This window comes from Passer montanus, unplaced genomic scaffold (assembly GCF_014805655.1).
Source record: "Passer montanus isolate IOZ18808 unplaced genomic scaffold, ASM1480565v1 scaffold137, whole genome shotgun sequence".
In the NCBI taxonomy this organism is placed as follows: domain Eukaryota; kingdom Metazoa; phylum Chordata; class Aves; order Passeriformes; family Passeridae; genus Passer; species Passer montanus.
In genome coordinates, this window is record NW_024360608.1 from 318,149 (window position 1) to 341,090 (window position 22,942).

Consider the following 22,942-nt stretch of genomic DNA (forward strand, 5'->3'; position numbering starts at 1 on the left):
TTTAATTATACAAGTAGACTTTCTGCCAGAGATTTTTGGATAAATGGCTGTAAGGAGTTCGACTAATTCATTCAATTCCTTTAGTCTCTATTAAGCATTTTTACCATATACTTTGAAAGGCAAGATACACAAACTTTTGGTGTGATCCAGTACATCCAATTTTGCATTTGAGCTTCATGAAAGGGAGATAAATAAATATACCATAAGTCAAACATAGTAGCATTAAATTGTAACACCACTACGATTTATCTGGATCATGAATTTAAATACTCAAAACAGAACCAGAACCATGGAAATCTTACCACTAACAAGGTGAACCTTGCCACTAATACCTACTAAATAATGAAGAACAACAATTATTTCAATTAAGCTGTAAATGGACAAACAGACTAAGAGGCAAAACAAGAACAAAATCTAGCAATAGTGTCAGGTTCCACTTCTACCTAAGAGCTGAAAGACAAACTCAAATTTCCAAAGAAAATGGGATTTCAACCTGCCAAAGTAACAGACAGCTCTACCACACCAACATCGTACTTCACAGGCACTTCCACAGGTATACTCTATTAACAGAATAGAGCTAACACCTAAAAAAAGCCAAAACAAATACAAAAATACCAAACCAAGAGCAAATCTATCTCCAGCAATCTGCATTTTAGACTGCATCCTGTAAGACACAAAATCAGTGTTGCACTGAAAGACATCCCAACATCCTCCCAGATGCCAAGAGTGCAAAGAGAGATCCTACTTGAGAGTCCTTTCTACATTCCACATGCTGAAAAAGCTGTCAGCACAACATTGCTCAGGCACTAAAAGACTAATATATGGCTTGAGGGGCTATGGAAAGTAGGAAGAAATCCTACTGCCAGCCATGCAATAACTCTACCTTCTGTAAGTGTTAAATCCAATGTTGGGTTACTTGTTCATTAGTTATGGAATATACTGTATTTGCTGGTTTGGAGTCATGTAAAAATATTACAATGAAATCAATAAAGAGAGATATCCCACAGCCACCTTGACAGTCATCAACTGGGTGACAATCTCAAGAAGAGACCTCCGGTTTACTCTGTGACACTTTGCAGGTGGTGGGGAGGTTTAGGGTTTATGCTGTATCATGAGAAAATTACACTCCTCTAGGTACTTCTGGATGTCAGCGGCATAATGCCAGACCTCTGGAGTACACAGCCAAATAAAAGGATGCTGTACCAGTCCTAAACCTGTTTGTTCTGTGCCTGCAGACAACGCTGCATAAGCATGTGGAGTTCTAGGGTGGCTTGGCTCTGAAGTCTCTCACAAGGCAAATGGCACATAGCAGATGGTCGGTTGCTTAAGACACTTAGCAGGGACTTCAGGGATCCAGATTCAATTTCAGTTTAACTTTGTACAAGTCTCTTAGAAGGACACATCTACACCATGGATATAGACAGATTTAAGCTGTCTCTGCCCAAGCTAATCTGGCAATGAAAGTGCAGGAGGACTGCTGCAGACACCCAAGCTTGAGGGAAGTGATCTGCAGGATTTCTGAGTTCGTGGGCACTGCCATACACATCTGAACACAAGCCTCTCCATCCTGAAGTCTGCTGCATGTGGACTTCTGTCCTGGTTTTGGCTGGGATAGAGTTAGTTTTCTTCCTAGTAGCTGGTACAGTGCTGTGTTTTGGATTTGGAGAAAGAATAACATTGATAACACAGAATTACAGAATGCCTTGGGTTGGAAGGGACCTTAAAGATCATCTAATTCCATACACACTGCCATGGGCAGGGAACCTTCCACTAGACCAGGCTGCTCAAAGCCCCAACCTGGCCTTGAACATCTCCAGGGATGAGGAATCCACAACTTCCCTGGGCAATCTGTGCCAGTGCCTCGCACCTGTTGCTGAGCTCTGCTAACCCTAAGTCAAGGACACTTCAAGGTGTCATGCTCTGCCAGCAAGGAGGTGCAGAAGAAGCTGGGAGGGAGCATGGGCAGGACTGGCCAAAGGGATGTTCCATACCATAGAATGCTATGCTCAGTACATAAACTGCAGGGAGTCAGCCAGGAGCCATCAATCACTGCTCAGGGATGGGGTGGGCATCAGTCAGTGGATGTACTCTACATCACCTGGGGTTTTGGGGATTTAATTTATATCTCTCTCTTTGTTTTTTCCCTTTTGATTACAATTATCACTATGTAGTTATTGTTGTTATTATATTTTATCTCTATTATTAAACTGCTTTTACCTCAACCCACTTACCTTTCTTGTGATTCTCCTCCCCATCCCACTGGGGTAGAGGGGTGGGGAAATGAGCAAGCAGCTGTGTGGTACTGAGTTGCTGGCTGGGGTTAAACCATGACAACTTGCTAGTTCTGGTCTCTAAAGGCTCTCAGCCCTTTACCCAGTGCTCTAATGCAGACATTCTCTTTGTTTTGATGTCTCAGCTTTCCATCTGTATCAGGAGGATAAAAGCACGGCCCATACTTACAGGGTGTCAAGAGGATAAATACATTAAGTGGTCCTAAGGCACTCTGGGATTACAGCAACAGATGAAATATCAATTCCTTAAAGCAGTGAAAATGGAGAAGGGGCAATTGAAACTCTAAGGAAAGAGCAACTGAGAACATAAAGTTTATTTTTTTTTTTCTAATTTAACTGTGTCTCTGCATCCAGAGGACACTGCAAAAGAAAAGGGGAAACTTTGGAACACAGCAATAGTTTGACAATGAAAGGTGGGGAACGGGTACAGCGGGTACAGAAGTAAAGGATAATAAGATTCCTAAATGTCAATTCAGTTTAAAACTACTATGAAATGAGACAAAAATAGATGTTTGCATTTCTGAATCACAATCTATTCGTAGACACCTCTCTTACCTGCTTATGTGCGTAACTAGTTGGAAACTCTCCAAGACAATATAGAAAAAGAAAGGAGTCATGTGAAGAATCCACACTTCTCAGCAGTAACACAGCTACTAACAAAATTTAAGTATTCAGCAGCACCATTAAAACAGTGTGCTTAATACATCAATTAAAGAAGCTTAAAAGAACAAACTTCTAAATCAGAAGCACCCCTCCTAGTAAATTCCAATTCTCTAAGATAGCAAATTGAGGAAATTTGATTGAAAAGTACAATGCAAATTCTTTACTCTCTGTTTTATTTTTGCATCATTTTAGTCTCAGTGATTTTATGTTGTGCTATAGAGACACAACTATATATCATGAAATTATTCCCAGTTAACCGCTTCCACTGTTAACCACTCCATACATTATTTGCAGAGTAAACTGCCATGGTTTAAGTTAACATGCTTTGCAGCACATCCACAACATGGTAGAAATGTGCACACGAGCAACTAATGCATCTCTCTTAATGACTGGTAATTTGTTAAGCTGATGAACCTTCAGCTTATAGTCATCTGTTCATAATCTTATCTTCATCCATAGCCCATTATTGTCTTGCTTCAATCTTCATCATAAAAAAAAATTAAAAACATTAAACCCTGCTTATTTTAGTAAATAAAAAAAGGACTTATCAGTCACAACTCAATACAGTGTTAGAAATTAATAATTCTGTAACAGATGATTAGCATACCAGTTTCTGCTGTTTTTTACTCCTTGCAGCAACTCTCAATACATGTTATACACTTTTAAGAATCAACTATAATGTGATAATTTTCTACTGCAGACCTATAATTTGTACCTACAGCAGTACAAATTGTACCAGAATGCACATAAAACAGAAGTATGGGGAAATCCACAAAAGAAATAAAAGAGATACAAAATCAGCCTCTGATGCTTCATGACTTGCCAGTGTTATATGGGAAGAAAGACATGTAGAGATTAGTTTAATGTATCTTCAAAACTATCCCTGCAGCATTGATTAGAAACAGTAATAAGGGGTTTTCATTCAGCAGTCAGAAGATAGGATTAACAAAAGGAGCTTGAAATGAGGACCAAGTAGACTCAACAGAATCCATGGGTACAGAGTTCTTTCCCTATTAAAACAAGCAATATTTTTCAACATGACTAATTCTTTTGATTCTGAAAAGTTAATTCTCATCTCCTACATTTAACAACAAAAACATAACAAACACAAGGAAGCAAAGAAAGAAATAAAAGAAATTAGTCTTCCTGTGCTCACGAGGACTGTAGGGACTTGTCTGTGACTTGATTAAGGATAATAACAAACAGTGACTGGATGTTCTACAACCCTGTGGAGAGCCTAGCCCTGGCTGCATTACCCGAGCAGTGACAAAGCAACTGGCAGCAAGTCCCACGAATGTTCACAATCCTTGCTACACTGGATGCAGTAGTTAAATGAAAAAGGTTTGGATAGCCATGTGAACTTTGGCCCAGCTCATTAAAGGCAGCAGGAAAGAACAATCATTCCAGTCAAATTTCCAAACATCTGGAAGTTCAATTATCTATGCTGAATAAATTAAGCAATTTAAGTTGCTCCTAAGCAGCAAGGGACCAAGCTAGATGGAGATCGGAGTTGATTTAAAGCTAATTTGTGTCAGAAAGTTCTGAAATGGCTTTCAGTTTGGTGTCTGCAGTAATTTCTATAAAGTGGTATTAAAATTATTAAGTTTCATGTGAGAAGTCCCCAATAGGTTCAGCAAACATTCACTGTCTAATAACACACCTTCAACCATACGAGGTCCCTTTGTTTGGGAAGTGTGGTTTATTTATTTCTGCAAGATATTCAAAGTAAAGCCCAATATAAACAGCAGAATTCTTCCTTTTGTACACAGTTTTCATAAGTTGCTGAAAGACTGGGTAACTTTACGTATTACAAACACAGAGGACCTATAGTGTTCCATAATACCTGTGGTGACTTGGCTACCCATTAGGAACAGCCCAACCATGTGTACAGCAGAACCCTAACAAACCACACTTTACTTTCCAGAAACTAGAATGCATTCTCCCATCTTTTCTACCCAGGTCTTGCTCTGTGTCAGCAGTGTTTAAATAAACAAATTAGATGCCTCCTTGGACAGCCAGATAATGGAGTTACAAGCTCATCCTCTACTCACATGAGAAAGATTATACCCCTTTAGATAGGCCTCTTGCAGACCTACTTACCTGGGGGGTAGCAGGAGCAGACAAAAAGGGACCCTGCTAACCAAGGCCCAACCAAGTGACTTTCTTAAATGAGTCTAGGAATGCAGAATTAAGTAGGAAACATTACAGTTATTACCCTTATTCAAAACTGACAATAAGTCATCGCTTTATGGAAATTCGATACATTCTTGTTTTTAAAGTTAGGGGAGTTGAGACATAGAAGGTGAAGAAATTTGTTTTAATGTCATCCTCACGTCCTCAAAGGATATGAGGAACAGAACCTGAGTCATATGTTTTAAAGAAAGATTTAACTCTGGGAGTACAAGGGTGCAGGAAGAACTGGAAGGGAGGAATTTGTTTTCCAGCTTGAAATTCTTACTGCGCTTCTCCCCTTCAATGACCATAAACCTCCTTATGTACAAATGAACAAACTGTCCAACAGTCTCCATTACAACAATTGTGTACAAGTCTGCCTGAGTGATGAATCAACTCGTTGTTTATCCAAAATAACAGACACAAATGGCTCTCACACCTACTAACAACTAGAATTAAAACACTTCCATGCTGAAGGAAAACCAAAATACTTTTAAAATCCCCCACATCTAAAAAATAAAACCAAAACAACCTAAATAAAATATAGTGTTAGCAAAGAGTAGTTAGTGAGAGGAACACAGCAAAAAAATGCTGTATCGCATGTCTTGCCTATCAAGTTGAAACAGTTTAGACACTAAAGGCCCTCACCATCCGGATTAATCAGTGTTAACTCAGCTCTCAAGCAAACCTCAATATTTTAAATTAAAACTAGTCTCATGTCTCAAATATCATTTTAATATTATTCTGTAATGTCATCATGCTGGTTACAAATGGACTTCATTTACCTCACATTCATTAGGACACCACACTGTTTGAACTCAGTATTACCTTTCCTTCTCCTCCCAGCCAAAACATTGTCATGCTAAAATGTTTTGCTAATAGTCCTCCCCCACTGAGGTGCATGTTTCCATAGGGACACCAACAGTGCTATACCATTTGGATAGGAAACTAAAACTAATAGCTAGGATCTTTTCACAGCTTCTCAAATCCCTATCAGAAAAAAAAAGAAAGAATTCTCCAGCTAATGTTACTGAAAACATTTGCTTTCCCAGAATTCACTGTCTTGCTGGTTCGTCTTGGGTTTTTGATGTGGGGTTTTTTTTTGGTTGGTGGGAGGGGTTGTTTGTTTGGGATTTTTCTGTTTGTTTTTGGTTGCTTGCTTGCTTTTGGATAGTCTTAGTTTCACAGGATTGTACCACAACCGTCACCACGCTTATGTCATTAGAGTGAAAATACAACAGAAGTAAATATCACTATTATGTCAAGAGACAAGCATCCCAGGGTCACTCACTGTCTCTCTTTGTCATTATCCCCTGTGTGAGAAAATGGAGACTATCAGATAATGCAGCCAGTGGGAGGGCAGCAAAGAGAGAGAAATTTAATGTGTGTCTTTCCAAAGCTGTTTGTCGTTAGCAATTTTGTTCTAAGGGACAAACTGTCCACCCTTTTTAAACCTCAGAGATTAATTTTCAGTTATTTGTAGGGGAAAAGTCTCTTCACATGATTTAACTGTCTGTCCAACAGGTTCAGTTAGGCGCTAAAGCTTTGTACCTCAAACTAAACAGTGCACTATATTATTTATTCCAGTTTGGCATAAATAACTTATGCAAACCATTCTAAAGTTGTTAGCTGCTCTACAGTACCAAGAGCTTTGACAGCAGCCAGACCCAGAAAATGGACAGGCTCCCTCTCTTTTAGTATGACCTGAGACTTGAGTAAAAGTGGCCTGCATGGCTGCTGTACTACTGTCTTCATGCTCATTGATAAATGCACAATATTGGTTTAATATACAGAAAAAAATATTAATTACTCCTGCTCTAAGATTAAATTGCACAAATAATTAATATAGAAAAATATTATCCAGAAGCAGTCTTTATCCATTATTGTAATTACAGAGTATTAGGGAAAAATTTGCTGTATTTGACTTTTTGCTGCTCCTGATGGACCAGCAAGTTTCCAGACCATGTTTTTCTCTTCTAAATTTATGTTTCAGTAAAAGGAAAATGCTAGTAGAAAATATACTTTGAAAGCAAATATTAAATAACTGAATTTGTATATTTGACTCCATTTGAATGAGATAAATTGTAACTTCTGCTTATAACTTCTGCTTTTAATGGTAACATTAATACACAGGTATTATTCTTATCAGATTTTTTTAGTTGTTTAAAATCAAAAACTTTTAACAAATAAACACCATTAAGGACTTTCTTGACTATGCTTAGCTTTTCCTTAGCTCTTCTTGAAACACAAAATATCACACATAATAATCTTGTCATACAGCTCCTAGTAAAATGCATTTTACATTAAAATTAAGCAATAGTAAAAATGATCAAGATGTCTACTATGAATGTTTTACTGTATGCAGACTCATTAACCTAAGTTAAATTAATAGAACAAGACAAAATATAACCATGACCATTGACTGTTTGCAAAGTTCCCTAGTCACTTTTTGGTATCTTTTTCCAGTCAGTTCAAAATTTCCATTTTAAGACCACATGAAAGGCTCATTTCACGAGCGATTTTTTTTAATCATGTTTCATACAACTTCTTTTTCTATAACCAGTAATATTTTCTGATACATTTTGTGAAATAATTATTGTAATCCTTTCCTCTAATAACAATGAAATGAAATCTCCCATAGAAAGACATATACCCTAATGTTTATATTTAGTGATTACCTTCCTTGACAATTTAACTGCTATCTGTAGAAACAAAAATCAATACTTTATTTCTTCTGCAGAGCAATATTGGCTACTTTGCAATCTCCTCATGTTTGCACATAAATATTCTTGAAGGCAAACTAAACCAATTAACATTTGTAGTTGTCCATCCAGTCCTTTCTGCAAAACATATTATGCACTTAGGATGAATTCAGTGTAAATCATCATCCTAGCCACACAATTAAATACTATAAGCTTCCTTAACCCTCAGCTCAGACTTTCCTAATCTCTGAAATAAAGCAATGCCAGATGGCCATGAACAACTGTTAAGAATCAGAGGGACACAGAGAAATACCTGAAGCTCTCAGAAATTCAGTGGAGAAACACCTTCTGTTCCAACTTACTGCTAGGCCCCACTTAGACAAATTTGCTTTGTACAACTCGTAGGTGATCCTTCCAGATTAACTGATAGACATGCTAGTAGTTTTCAAAAGCTGTATTTTCTTGCCATGAATTGAATTCACAGACACTGAATTTTTGCTACAACTCCTGGCTGCAGTTATCACAGCAACAGCACCTACAAAGTGCAGAGAGAATCCACTGACTACTGCACTTCTCCATCACTTGAAACATACAATTGTGCATAAATATCTATGGATACACATTAAAATAAATAAAATTAATTGTATGTAAAAATAATGTGTGTGATATATAATATTCACATATAATTAGTTGTCAAATCTGTATGAGTTAGCTGCAAGGCTGAAAGAGGAGTAGAGCTCAGGGGACACAGATTAGGCCCTATTTCTCTGCCTACAGAAGAACATCCTCCTCTGAGCCAATGCTAAGAATCAACCCAAACAATCGTACCTAGCATGCTGGGATGCCAAAGGGCACCTCCAGTGTTCATTTTCAGAGGAAGCATCTCACAAGCACCATTTCATATGGTAACAGTGTGGAAGTGGTCTCCTCATCTCTGAAGACCAGGAGCCTCATTCTGCTTTAAATTACAGTTCAGGAAATTTCATGTTTAAAAGTGAAGCTTCCCTTTTTAAAAATAAATCACCTTGCATTGCTAAAGATGATAGTCACTGCTCAAGAGCAGGCCACAGCTTCATGTTTTTGGACTTGGGTTTCTTAACAGAAATTCAGAAGGAAGCAGTGAGAACAGGCAAACCTGGGAATGGAAAAAGCAGGCTAAGAAGAAAGATAGGACTGAAACAGAAGGTAGTGCTCCAGGGCAGGGCAGGAGCAAAGGGCACTGGCAGAGCTGTGTGGGGAGTCCAGTGCTGGGCTAGCAGGAGAGTTCAGGGCAGGAGTGAAAGATGCTGCAGGTGCACAGCATCAGCAAGGAGCACATACAGAGCCAAACATTCACAACCTCTCGGACAGTCATGGTGGAACTAGTGGAGGTTCCAAGTATGAAGCCAGATGTGGCAAACTACAGAACACACATAATGTAGTGTGCTTCATTCTAGTTGCATTCCCATAAATCAAAGGATGATGTTGTTCATTTGAATGTCTCAAACAATAAAATGGAACAGTTAAAAAAAAAAAAAAGAATGCAGCAAAACTAGAAGAATGCATGGGAACATCATGCTGGCTTGCAAAATTGAGTATAAGACACAGTTAAGAAGGGGGGACTTCTGAGCAATTTAAACTAGGCTGAAGGATCACATGACTGTTGTAAACTACTTTGAAAAGTACCTGACATCGTGCATTTAGCATTTTTCAATAATCTCTCAGATTCACCAGGCTAGAGCATTATTTTCATTCTGAATAGCACAGTTCGCATCAAAAAAGGGCATTTTTAGAATATTGGCTAGAGATGTGGTGATAAAGTTTAGTAACAGAAACAAAAGTAATAGAAGCTTCACAACAAAAGACAGGGTAAGGAGAGTGTGAAGGGAATTAAGAGGTAAGGGTAAGAACTGAAGAAACACAGACACTAGAGAACTGTTCCAGATGGCAGGCTAGTTTTAAGCTAAGCAGCAATGTGTTTGTATAAAAGTCCAGTGGGAGCTGAGCAGACAGAGATGAGCACACAGATGAAGTCTGAAATGTTCTTGTGAGTTCAAGGAATGGAAAAAAAGGACTCTGAAGGTCTGATGCAGAGTCAAGAAAATTGCTGCTTGGGAAGAAGAAAAAAATCAAAGAAAGATGTTGCATCTAAGGAGGTGAGGAGTAAAAGACACCTACATAACAGATCACAGAGGACATGAGTAATGAGACCAGATAAAAGCTTTTCTAAAACTAGTCACCACATACATATATAAAAAAAATAGTTCAAGGTGTCAAAGTAATGCAGCATTGAGTCAAATAGCCAGTTTGATATAAACACAGTGTGTTCAAAATTATTTACTCCAAAAATACATTTGGCAACTTTCTAGTAGGGTATGTGTACAGAAAAAAAGAAAAAAAAATTAAATCATAAATGAACTTTGATCAGATGTTCTTCAGTGATCAGTTCTGTCTTTCTATTTCAGTAAGATGCCCACAAGTTCAGTAATTGCATTTCAGTCTATTACTGATAAAAGCTCACTGTTGCATGAGTGGTTCAACATTGTACCAAATCTCCTACTAACTCTTGCTCTTAGAGGTTATTTCAGTAAGTGGGTCAAGATAAACAGACAACCTGCTAGTAAGACTTCTAATTTGGACAATGATATCTGTACACCAGAGGCAGCTATTTGAACTACACTGCTAATGCCCCTTTTTCCAAAATAAATCCCAGGATGGTGTTTTCATTTATTTATGAAGTTTACTGTATATTTCTGGATCACAACCATGAATGGCTTTGTTCACGTGCCCAAGCTTTGTAACTACTGGGAAAGAAGTGACCTTTGCTTTCAAACTAAGCAAACCCTTTCATATTGGGTTATATGCATGAATACTTAGTGTTTCAATTAGCCTGTGATTTCCTTAAAAATACTGTACTGAAGGATGCTTAGCTGGCAGAAGACTTAACTTTTTCTCCCTCCCTTGTACCTGATGATAGCTTGCTCAAAGTAGCCATTATGCTTTTAACTTGCTGGCTGAAACATTCATTGTTGCAAGTCCTCCTTGGCTGATGGAGGAAAATCAATTTTGATCCCTGAGAAGCAAGCGTAAGTCTCCAACTCCACACACCAATGTGTACAATTGCAGCTGTAACTGAATCTAGATTAATTCACCATTCCAAGCATTTTACATTTATGCTGAGACCTTAAAAGGTTAGAACATACATGATTTACTGTTTTTAATTGGACAAATGGGACAGAACTTCCTTCAAATGAAAAAGCACTTTGTCAAATGAAGTTCACACAAAGCAAATGAGATTTATGGTGACAATGAAAATATAATTTAAAAATTAACCTTCTGCTTTTTGCAAAACAAGTATTACAAAAGAATGCAACAATCCAGCCACTGCAGGATTTTAATGCTACAATAATTCTGGTCTTCCTTAAAGGGCAACAATTCTGCCCTTTCTTAGATAATCCAGTTCAAAGCACATTAGAATAGCAAGTCTGAGCAATTAGAAGCCAAACTGCAGTAACCAGATAGCAACAAAGATATAGAAAGCATGTGCATTTCCCAACAGACACAAGTTTAACACTGAAAATATTCCAAGCAGGTATGAGAGAGAGGGAGGGGAGGAGAGAACTTACAGTACTGCTTCAAAGATGCACTATACACATAATGCAGCAGTAGAGGATACACTAATAGATGAAGGCAACTGAAAAGGCAGTACTCACCCAAAATATTAAATTGAAAAGGAACATCATGTATTTCAAACAACACAAGCAGCCTCTTGCCATGTTGCACTTCTTAAATTCTAAAAGGAAAACAAAGGATAGATCCAGGTAAAAGACCACGTATTTGCTGCCTTTGGGTGCACTGTATTTTTCACTTTTTATGCCAGTTCCAGTCCCAGCGCCGGTTCCGGTTCCGACCCCAGTGTGGCTCTGTGTGCGTGATCCAGTTGTACCATAGAAAGCTCCTGCAGTAAAACCTCGACCAAATTGCCTCCCTGAGGTAGAAGGTTTAGCAAAATCTGAGTCTTTGCTATCCAAAGATGGACTCCGGTGAATTGAAGAATCCTCACTACTTGACTTCTCCATGATCTCTCTTTTCACAGTTGTCAGATTTAATGTATAGCATCTCTCAGCATTAAATGCAGTGCCTTGCAAATGCCACAGTGCGCTAAGAGCTGTCTGTGTTTTGCTTCTCTTTTTCTCCGTACATAAATCAGATAATCACTGCAGAATTTATTCACTGCATTGTTGCTGGGTTTATTTTTTATAGCAATGTAGGCTGAACTCTATCTGTCTGAAGCATGGATTTATACATTAATAGCCCATGCAAGAGCACACTCATGATTTGTCTTGATGAATCAGTTATGCAGAACTTTGATTTTTATTAAAAAGAGCCATAAGCTCTTTCTCTGCACTCCTAGTCTACAGTCCTCTAATCTATAGGCAGCAGATGGTCCTTGCATCCATTTCCGAAAAGCTTCTGCAGTACACCTGGGAGACTCTCCTCGAGCCAGAGCACTTTCCTTGCTCTCAGCTTCCCTGTGTCTCTCTGACCCTCTCTCACATGCTGTCTTTTTTCTTTCCACCCATTTGCAGTGTCTCATTCAGTAACCCGCTACCGGAGCGCACTCTGTGTTTCACTGCTGTTGCCGTGAAATCATCAGCAACTGCAACCACTGGGCATTTCCCACAGAAATCCCTGACCTAACTATCGAGTAATAAATCCACCCTCCTGCTCGCCCCTCCCCTCTGCTTTCCATCGGGCCAGTTAGCAGAAGCCTTCTCTTTCAGGACACGCCTCCATGACATAATATCTTTAATAGGATTAGAATTACTCTTGACTATACAAGTGCACAACAGAAAATCTCTTTAAATGTCAAGTACTGTTTAGCTGTTTATGCGCTAGAACCGTTAGGCAGCGATATTCCTTTGATGCAATAAAATACAGAAAAAGTATGGATTCAACAGACCGGTGCTAACCTCTCTGTGCTCATTAACAGTCACATTTTTTTCTGGCTTAAACAAATCCCACGGGACAAACAATGAGAATAGGCTAGCACCCAGCATACACTGCTTAGGCACACATCTCAGCTGTACGTGCTCATATCGCGACACCATCACCTGCGATATAATTAACCAGACAGAGCTGATGCCTCTCACGAGGTCATCATTCAATTCCTAAAACTCCTGAAACGTAAGGGGATCTGCGCCTGCAGATTTTACACGCTATTTAACAAGTACATCAGAGATTCCTGTTGTGTACAGCAATAAGTCATCTTACATCACAGGTCGTCTGTGAACTAGAAACACTGACCCAAATGCCACATTTCTTTTCCACAGAGGAGTGCAACATGCCTGCCAGGACTCTGAAACAGGGAGAGCACAACTGTGCACGTGTGCCTGCGCATATGCATGCAAGTGCCTGGAGGGGAGGAAGAGAAGCACTTCAGGTCACTACTCCCCATACTTCCAAATTTGTCATTTTGTCATAAGCACAAAAGCAGCACACCAATGGTGCAAAGTGCTATAGCAGATTTAAAATCCAGGTTATTCTTTTCTTTCTGTAAAGAAAGAAACCACACTAGGAAGCCACTGTGAAGGAAATACAGCTACCAGGAAAAGCAAAATTCTATGCAATTTTCAACTGACCCCTCCATATGCTCATTAAAATGCACTGTTCATGGTTATCTCTAGTATCTTTGAAAAAGGACAATATAACATTTATTCAATCTTACATATCTATGGCCAAAAGCCTCTTAGGATTCTGTAACTTTTATGTAACAACATCAGAACCAATACCCTAAAGCAGTGCTGTGCCTTTCCTGACAGCCTTTTCCTGCTAAAAGATCCCTCTACCAATAAAGTACATTAAATTCCCAGTATTTGAATATGCAATATCTCTCTCACCTTCTCTGCTCTAAAATAAAATTTTAACAGGGAGGTCCAAACCCATATCAACAATGTTTGTTCACTTTGCTTTTCAAAAGTAATTTCAAAGCTCCCTGCATCAGATGAATCCGTCAGAAAGACAACTGCAGGATGACTGCTCAGCACTGTGTGTGACAGCAGAAAAAGGTACACACAAAACACCCAAGTTAAAAAAGATAAATTAGCATTGACCAAAGCAGAAGGGGCATTTCTATACATGTCTACAGCACACATACAAACCTCACCATAAGCAGTTATCAAGAAGCAACCTTCTCAGCAAAACACAGAAGCAACTTGCAGGTCACAGCCAGGTACCTGCCCCAAACACTGGAGCCTGCAGGATAACTCACATTGGAACACAAGGCAAATGTCTGAGTATGGATTTGGAAGACTGAAAAAACTCTTCTGTTTGAAATTCACTTAATGGAAGTGTAAAGTTGTACCACTGCAAACCAATGCTTCAGCTAGATATTTTCAGCGGTTTTCACCTGTCATACAAAACTGAGCTCTCAGCCAAAAAATTGTGAGAACACACAACTACTCTAAAGCATTTTTAGCTTTTTAGTTTTTGCACCCTTTGGTTTGCCATAAAATTTACACTGACTTAGACTAGCTACAGAAAAAAAAAATTTGCTGTGCACTTGTGAAAATTAAAACAATATAAATATTTGCCTTCCCATTGTAAGTACATTACAAAAATAATTAATCTGCCCTCCTTAGGGTTAAAAAAATTAAAATAATATCCTGTAATAAGCAAAAAATTTTCACAAATACTCTAATAGTTTGTAAATAGTGGAAACTTTCTAGTGGTGGTTAGGAAAAAAAAAACAGCAAACCAACTATACCTCTAAACTTTCTTTTTTCAAGTTTTCATTATTAGAACTTAATGAAGTTTTCCAGTTTTCTATTTTTACCTCCAAATACTGCAAAATACTGGTTTGCTGCACCATTACCTCTAATGTACCTTCAATTAAGAGATCTCCATGACTGGTCTACAGCACAGTTTGTACTTCAGAATAGTCCAAACCAAAGACACACGTAGTCAACAGACAGCTTAAAAATCCAGACCTGAGCAACGAGCAGTGGGGAAAACACGGCTCCAGATCAGCCTCTCCTCCTGCTGTGTAGCAAGAAAACATATGACTCTCCTATGATTGTGCTGTGGCCACCAGGGAGACTTTACAAGCCTCAGTAACCTTCAGCCACTTGAATTTGCAGCTACGGAGTATCTTTACAGATTAGAAGCCACTTCCTGCTGCTGCAACTCCAACTCAGTGCTCAGGTACTCACTTAATAAACCACACAGGGCTGCTTACTTGCTGAAAAAATAAATGGTGACAAAGCTGTAAGCAGTCCATCCAGCTGTGTTTTGACCAGCCATTGCACTCAACTCTGCCTCTGACTGAGACTTCAGCAGAAGGTCTTGCTGCGTGGCAACAGCACCTTTCAGGGTCCCACTCAACAGCACAACCTCAGCGTGAGGACAAACACATTTTGCTTCACGACAGATCGTACCTCTGTTTAGTAATCAGGGCATGAAAAACATTCAAAAGCTCATGCTGTACTTCATTAATGTTTGATTACTGAATCACAGAACTCTGTTGCTGAGTGATGCCTTCACATCAAGAAAATAATTTCAGTCCCACGTGTATATGCTCGAGACAAGGCAATAAACATCAATCCTTTGCATTTAAATGGCTCTTCCAAATATTAAGGGTAAACATTTAGGCCACTTTCAGATAGCAGGTATGAAAATCAATGTCATGACTCAATTAATGGGTGTAGCCAAAAAATGGAAAGGAAGAGTATTATTAATATGGTCAAAAAGCACAGGCTGGCTCTCCTACTGAAACTGATTAATTTCATTCCCTCCTGGGAACAGTCCACCATAGTCCCCAAAGCACACATCCCAGCATCTTCATTTCTTAGTGAATTTCACAAATTATTTAATCTTTTTTCTCATGCTGTAGTTTAATCTCAACAGAACCTCAGTGCCAATTACACCCAGCTACAGTACTCCTTACCCCCTCTGTTTGTTTCTGCCCTCCTCAGCTGTTTTTGCACAACTGGCTTGAGGAATCATGCTGCAAAGCAGCAAAAGCTGACCAGTCTATAAACATATTTATAAACACAGATTTTAAAATAAATAATACAGATATAAAAGGTACAGCAGCCATATAGAAAAAAATGAACATTTCCCCCCCTTTTAGAAATTTCAAATCAATTATACTTGACATTCCCCTCAGTGAGATTGCTGACCCAGTGAGAGGGAGAGGGATTACAACAGGAAAGAACAGGAAAAAATACGGAAGGCTGAGCAAAAATATCTTAGGCTTTTGTTATATCTCCCATGATTCCTGAAAATGAAATTTGAAACTCTAGGGGTTTTTAAAAAAAGGAAAAATAAAAATTCCAGTCACCAAGATACACAAGCCATTTTACACCTTATTATATATTTTATCTTGCAATTTCTATTAGGTAGGATAATGATACTGTCACTATTTTAAATATGGAGAACTCGAGGACCAAGATGTTTGCTGAAAATGAATAGGAAACTGCTGGCAGAGAAGCAAACCACATCTGTGCCTCACACATCCTCAGCTAGCTTACTAACCACTGCACCATCCTCAAATTAATTATTTTTCAAATCACGAGTTTTAGTAACACTACCACATGACTTCAGAACAATACTGTGCCCTGCAGAGAGATGTACAAATCCATATGCTACCAAGTGTTGAAAGGATATGGTTCTTAAATTCAGTCTTTTATTTCAAATTATATTGACCAGGAACTCAATTTTACAAGCCTTCATCAGGGTATATTAGATAGGCAAAGAACAGAGATTGCTGAGTATAAACTCAGTGACTACATCTTTCCAGTCACTGCTCTGAATCCTGGAAGTCCATGAGAAGGAGATAAGGAACAGAAGTTGAAAATAATAGCTTACAACTGATATAAAGCTGCATACAACCAAAGCTCAGATTAAAATAAACACCAAACCAACACTGATCATGGAATAAGCTTAAAGGGAAAAGGATGTCCAAAAGAATAGAACTGACATTAGGATCACATGGGAGACAAAACCATGGGGTTCTCAGGTCTTCAATGCTCTTGGTTCCATACCAAAAAAGTTTATAGACCCCAGCTAGTAAAAATTCCTGGAGTTCTGAGGTCTTCCACTGCTGCAGAATTTATAACCAAAAACCTGGATGCTCTGACAGTTGTAATGCACATCCTGGGCGAAGCTCCAGCTTGGATGTTGTAAGTCTAAAGTATTATGTTGATCATGGGATTGGACAAAAACAAGGTAGATTCCAAGGATAACTTTGTGTGGTAGACAAGTTTTAAAATCTGCCTGTGTTTTTTAGAACCAAATAGCCCAAGCCATATTTAAGCTTTGACACATTTTCATTTTCCACTAAGAAAAGTATTCCATTAGAAATAGACAGAACTACTGTAACTTCAGCTTTGGAGTCTCCAATCACTGATCATAGCTTCACACATTATTTAGAGCCTATATGAACAGCTTGTTTGATACAAATGCTAATAAAGAATCACTACCAAGTGTTCAGAGAAGAGTGGAATGCACTCTTGGTTTCCCTACTAGCATGAGGAGCAGTCATTTCTCCCATGGTCAGAAAACCACCATTTCCTTTGGCGCTTAGTGGATGGACAGCTGATGGAGGGAGAGATTGCATACATTAAGAAACAAGCTTACTCACAGCTGGTGCCTGTGACCTGACCAGCAAACAATCCCAATGTTTTGTGAGAGGCAACAACCTCATGCCCTTCTCTCTTCATACTCTAGCACAAACAAAAGCATCCAAAAGGCATCACCTGATCATCAATTCTTCCTGCAGAAGAAAGTCAGCTCCAGAGGCCAGGTAAAAGGATCTGGGATAGGTAGATATGCATACAGCATAAGCTGGCAGGAAAATCAGGATGCTCAGATGGATTTTCAGAGGCTGAACTCCATGTTCTGGGACTCCACCTAGTATTGGCATGGCTGAAGAAAAAGGAGGCCTTGCAGAGGGACAGGAGTGAGACAGCACTCCAGGATGCAAGAACTGCGTGAAAGAACACCACTGAGGAGGCACTGAGTTTGAGTTCTGTGGGTAAAGAATCTTTTCTCACAGATACAAGAATTGAGTGTCTAGGCACCTCAATCCAACACCCACCTCCATTAGTCCTGAATTCACCAACAGAAATTATACTTCTTGACATTGTTACTGGAAAGGAAACGAATTAATCTGTTTCTATGACAAAAAACAAGAGCACAGCAGCTCATGGCTGCCTCTCATGAGTAACACTCCTTGCCTACCCAGAGTAAAGAGGTAAAAAAAGGTAGAATCTCTTTGAATGGCCTAAATTAATACTCACTAGTTTATATTAATATATCCCAATGAGACAAGTTTATCCTTCTAATATGGTGTTCTCACTGACTGGATGACCAAGAAAACAAGATCCTGTTGTAAAACCTTCCACTATGCCAAATATTCAGTGTTATTTGGTCCCTGGGATTTCCGCTAAAAATCATTTACTGGTAATAATGTGCATGTGGTGGAGACTTCTCATTTAGGCTTTCACACCAGGGAGAGAATGAGATTCTGTATCCAAATTGTATAGAGGAATTAGCTATAAATCATGTCAGGAACCTTAACCCACTGTGGTCAATTACAGGTGATGAGGTGATATGCTAATGCACAGGAGATGTGGGGCATGCAGATTAAAATGCAATATGAGGTCCAAAAGCAAAGAAATGTTGATTATGTCACACCTTCAGTGTGTTGTCCCAGTTGTCCCTTGGGGGCCCTCAGATTGAGCAAAAAGATTGTCTGAGTTTCCAAAGCGACAGAAAAACAGAAGAGAAAATGGAAATCCTGCTACCAACATTTAAGCTTTTAAATCAAAACATTCACACACTACACAGGGATCTTTTGGGGTTTGGTTTTCACTTCACAAACATCATGAAATATGTTAGATCTGAAAGAAGCACTGTAAATATTATGTTAGAATACAATTCACCATGGTTAGTTTCACCTTTAAGAGCTAAAATCCAGGGAATCTATTTATTGTTTGTTTCTAAGAATCCTGGAAGTCAGAGTCTTCTTGGGCTTGGCAGTGTACATATGTAGAGCAAGTCAACCCATACCACAGTCAGTCTAATATCCAAACAGAAAAACAGACATTAACAGCTGGCTCTGGGGAAAAAAACAAAAAAACAAACTAGGCTTTTTTCCTGAAGTCCCAAAACTACCTGACCAATTCTCCCTTTAGCGGGTGAGAGAAAATAGGAAGTATGAGGGCAAAAAGAAGAGCATGTGCGCAAGCAGACAGGCCTATCCTACCAGGGAGCAGATCTTAATAGATGTTTTGGAACAGTCTGTTTATGACTTTTAGCTTAAGAATCTGTATATCCCTTTTAACTACAGGGTGTTCATCTCATCTTCCATAACAATGAATACATTTTTTCATCTCCATCAACAGTTAATCCTTAATTCTGATGAGAACTTAATCTCAATATTTTAGGGCAGTGAGTTCCACAGATATGCATCATGTTAAAAAAACCCAGCAACTTCCTCTTATTCACTATCATAATTAAGCTTTCCAGCTCTATCCTGTGTCTGGATATTCAACCTCATCCCATAATTCATTAGTTTGTAATCCTCTATAACATCCTATGTTATTGTCCTTCATTAAACTAAGCACTTTTCATCATGTCATGTTATTGAGAATTCTCTGACTCCCAATAATTTCAGTTAACCATCTTAGGGCTTCTTTCTAATTGAGCTATGTTTCTACCATAATCTTTTGCAATCTGCTGATGAAAAGATCTCTTTTTTAAAGGACAAGAGTTAACGTCCACATTCAAAATAAATTTAATAAATTCTGCTTCTGTCAACATCTTATCTTTATGAAAGTGAAGTTACTCAGATTCAATAGACATTTTTCCATCATCCCCATTCTGCTGTTCTATTTCAGATTCAAAATTTGGTTCTGAAAATGTTGAACTTTTCAGAGCTTAACAGGAAATCCCTTGTAGTTTAAATTTGTATCTTACCTGTATGAAGAATGGGAGTTTTTTTCACTACGGCGACATTAGTCTAATACTGATTCCTTGTAAAGTCACCAGGAAGACCACCCTCAAGAGGGAGACTCCTTACAAAGATGCTGATAATCCAAATCAACTCTTGGCCATCCATTAATGTGTGGTACAAACTGCTGTCTCCATCCAGTACACACATTAAAAAAAAAAAAAAAGTGTGTGCAGGGAAATGTTTTTTACTTTGCATACAGAGAAAATAAGAGTGAGGGACCAGAAAGCTGCCAGCCAGAGGCAGTAAGGCAGCAGCATCACAACCCTGACACCACTGTGTGTGGTAAGATCACAAAACAGATCTCTAAAACCATGCTTTAAAAATTAAAGACCAAAAAAAGAATGCAGGGGCAGGGGCGAGGAACTGAGAAGGGTTCTTCTTATTTAACACCTGTTTTTTGCAGAGGTAAAGTACATGATCTGAGTGTTCTCCTCCACTCCCACTTTAAATGACAGTTTAGGTTTTTACATCTCCTCTATTGACTACAGATTAAAGAAAGCTAGCAAATAGCCAAAGGTTTTTGCCTATCACGAGAGATGATATCCCTTCTTTCTCTTGGATGGTACAGCAGGATTTCATTAATACAATAACTCTTCTAACCGCGTCCAATGTACTTGTAACTGCGTACAAGTCTCTTGAACAAAATCAGGTGGATTTTCTCTAACATCTGTTCCAAAGAGGCTATCTTTCACTAGCAGCCTGCTGTTTTGAATTAACTGACAGCTGGTGTCTATGTATTAGCAGAACTATTAAACTTAAAAAACAACAAATTGAAAAAACCCTCATACAAATGGCTGCATGTGAAGAAAGAACCAAGAGAATGATGTAAGCATTCCTTTTTGAAAGGCAGCACACATCTCTGAAACCTGCTCAGTTATGCCATGAAGGAACATTTCTAAGCACATTCCTTTCACAATTGAATGAATTCCTTCATTGCTAAAATATTCATTTTTTGGCACTTAAACACAAACAGGTGTCATTCCATGAATGGGGACATTTAAAACCACTGTGTCAGGGCTGGCAGAGACCCAGATGTCTTGAATGGGCAGCTACTCATCACCAGCCCCAGCCTCCAACCTCAGACTCACTGGAAGTGGCAGACTGAATGCCTTACTGCAGCATCATCACCTCACATGTCTGTGAGTTATCAAAAGGCTGTCTTCCAGCAGCATTTCCAAGCAAAACCTAATCCCAAGTCCCACCTTCAGGTCAAAGAGGGACAGCTTTCAGAGAGGAGTCACACCACCAAATGAATTAAGCATTCAGTGGCCAGTGAATTAAGCCAGTGGCCTCACAGATGAAGCTGGCATCGAAGAGGGCTGACTTCATGTACCAGGCTCCCCTCTGCTGGTCCCCCAGTGTGACTCTGGGCAGAAATGTAACTGGAAACAAAGGTGGAGTCTAGTCTCTACAGCCATTCAGTCCCCAGTTACTCCTGGCCCTCCCTGAGCACAGTCCATCAACTATGACACCAAGCTACATAGCCTAACAATTCCGATCACATAGTTCCTTTTCTCTTTGAAGGCAGATGTTTCTGAATTCATAAGAAACAGTTTTTGAGTAATTCAAGGTAACTGGATCATACCTTCACTGCCATTAACAGCACTTCTCAAAGCACTGATCAAAGCACTGCAGAACAGCCACATTCCATCCTGCTGATTTGGGCTGGGTTCATTTCTATGGCTTTCAACAAACTTCCACAACACCCAGCCTGAGCAAAAGTCACAGTCTCCTTCCTGTCTTGAAGCTCTTAAAATTTATAAAAATAATAATGTTTGACCATCTGCATCTGCCCTTGCAATAAGCTTATTTATCTTCACAATAAAGTTTCTAGCACGTTGTATGGCAACACTGTAGGATGTGGTCAACCTCAACATTTAAAATAGGATGTGCCTGTAACGTAGCAGTCATGCAATTAATGCTTTTTGCTTTGCCAACAACAGTCAGATTTAAATCCCAAGAGGAGGCAGATATTTTAGCCACCCTACTCATCTCACAAGAACAAAGCTAAATGGTTCTCATCTATTCTGCATGAGATACAAGAAAGGGTGTAATAATGAAAACAAGGTAACCCTCATACTATAATCCAGCAGGTTTATGTAACGCTGCTGCTGTTCATGAGCTTTGTGATTGGTGTCACCTCTTGTTATAAGGGTGTGAGAGATTTAAAATGACAAAGGAGGAAAAGAAAGAAAAGGCGGGGAAAACCAGTTTGACATGACCCTGCCTGTCAAGTCACAAAAAGCCATCCAGCAGTTCAATTCCCTGACTTACAGTAGGAGCTACTTAACTTTTCACAGTATATTCATTAAAAAGCTTTTGTAAAGGCAGACATATAACGGGAAAACATCATTTTTATGACCTTATCTCCATTATGGAGGACTCATTTACACTTGGAGAGAATGCTGTGTGCTAGCTGCAATACCAGGCATTCAGAGCCTAATGTGGGGTGTAAAGAATGGATGCATGTTTGACTCTTTCCCAAAAGCCAAGCCCACATTCACTTCATTTTGAAAAAGTTTAATGGTACCATCCATGTCTCTTAGAGATGAGAAAACCAACATAGATACCCTTGATCAGCAGTCAGAAACTAAGAATGTTCCAGAAATTCCTCATAGAGACAACTGAAAGACAACAACAACAAAAAAAAGGCATCTTTTGTAGGGGAACACCATTTGTGTCATTCAGTCTGCTCTGATCTATTTAGGTGTGTCACAAGTATGCAGCAGCTATTGTATGAATTATCAATTGGCCTTTAGAAGCTGTACTTCATAAATTCATCACAGGCAGATATTTTCCATTTACAAATTAATTGGGATGCTGGCATTTTATTTCAGAAGCAACCAACATGATGTTTCACACTCTGCTCTACAGACTGGTTCAGGGGAATCTATCAAAAATACACAGCCATAAACGCTTAGCAAATGGTGTGCATCCAGATGGGGTTTTAAACAACATGAATGAAACTAAAGGTTTGCAAAATGCAGTATCATTTTAGGGTAGACAGTGATAGTTTGGGTCCAAACATGCCTTGCAGGAGTCAAATTTGATGCACATAGCAAGAATATGTGTATGATCTTTCTCTCTTCTCTCCTAAATATCCAAATCTAGAGTAA

General features: G+C 38.9%; 1 protein-coding gene across 7 annotated transcripts in view; it reads right to left on the minus strand.

Moving 5' to 3' along the window:
* The window catches only part of TSPAN9 (tetraspanin 9), a 169,034-nt gene that overhangs the window by 80,657 nt on the left and 65,435 nt on the right, over positions 1–22,942 (minus strand). For all 7 annotated transcript variants that reach the window (XM_039699620.1, XM_039699625.1, XM_039699621.1 and 4 more), the window contains one exon: positions 11,521–11,600. In XM_039699620.1, the coding sequence (XP_039555554.1) occupies positions 11,521–11,600 (80 nt within the window). The remainder of the gene's footprint in view (positions 1–11,520; positions 11,601–22,942) is intronic.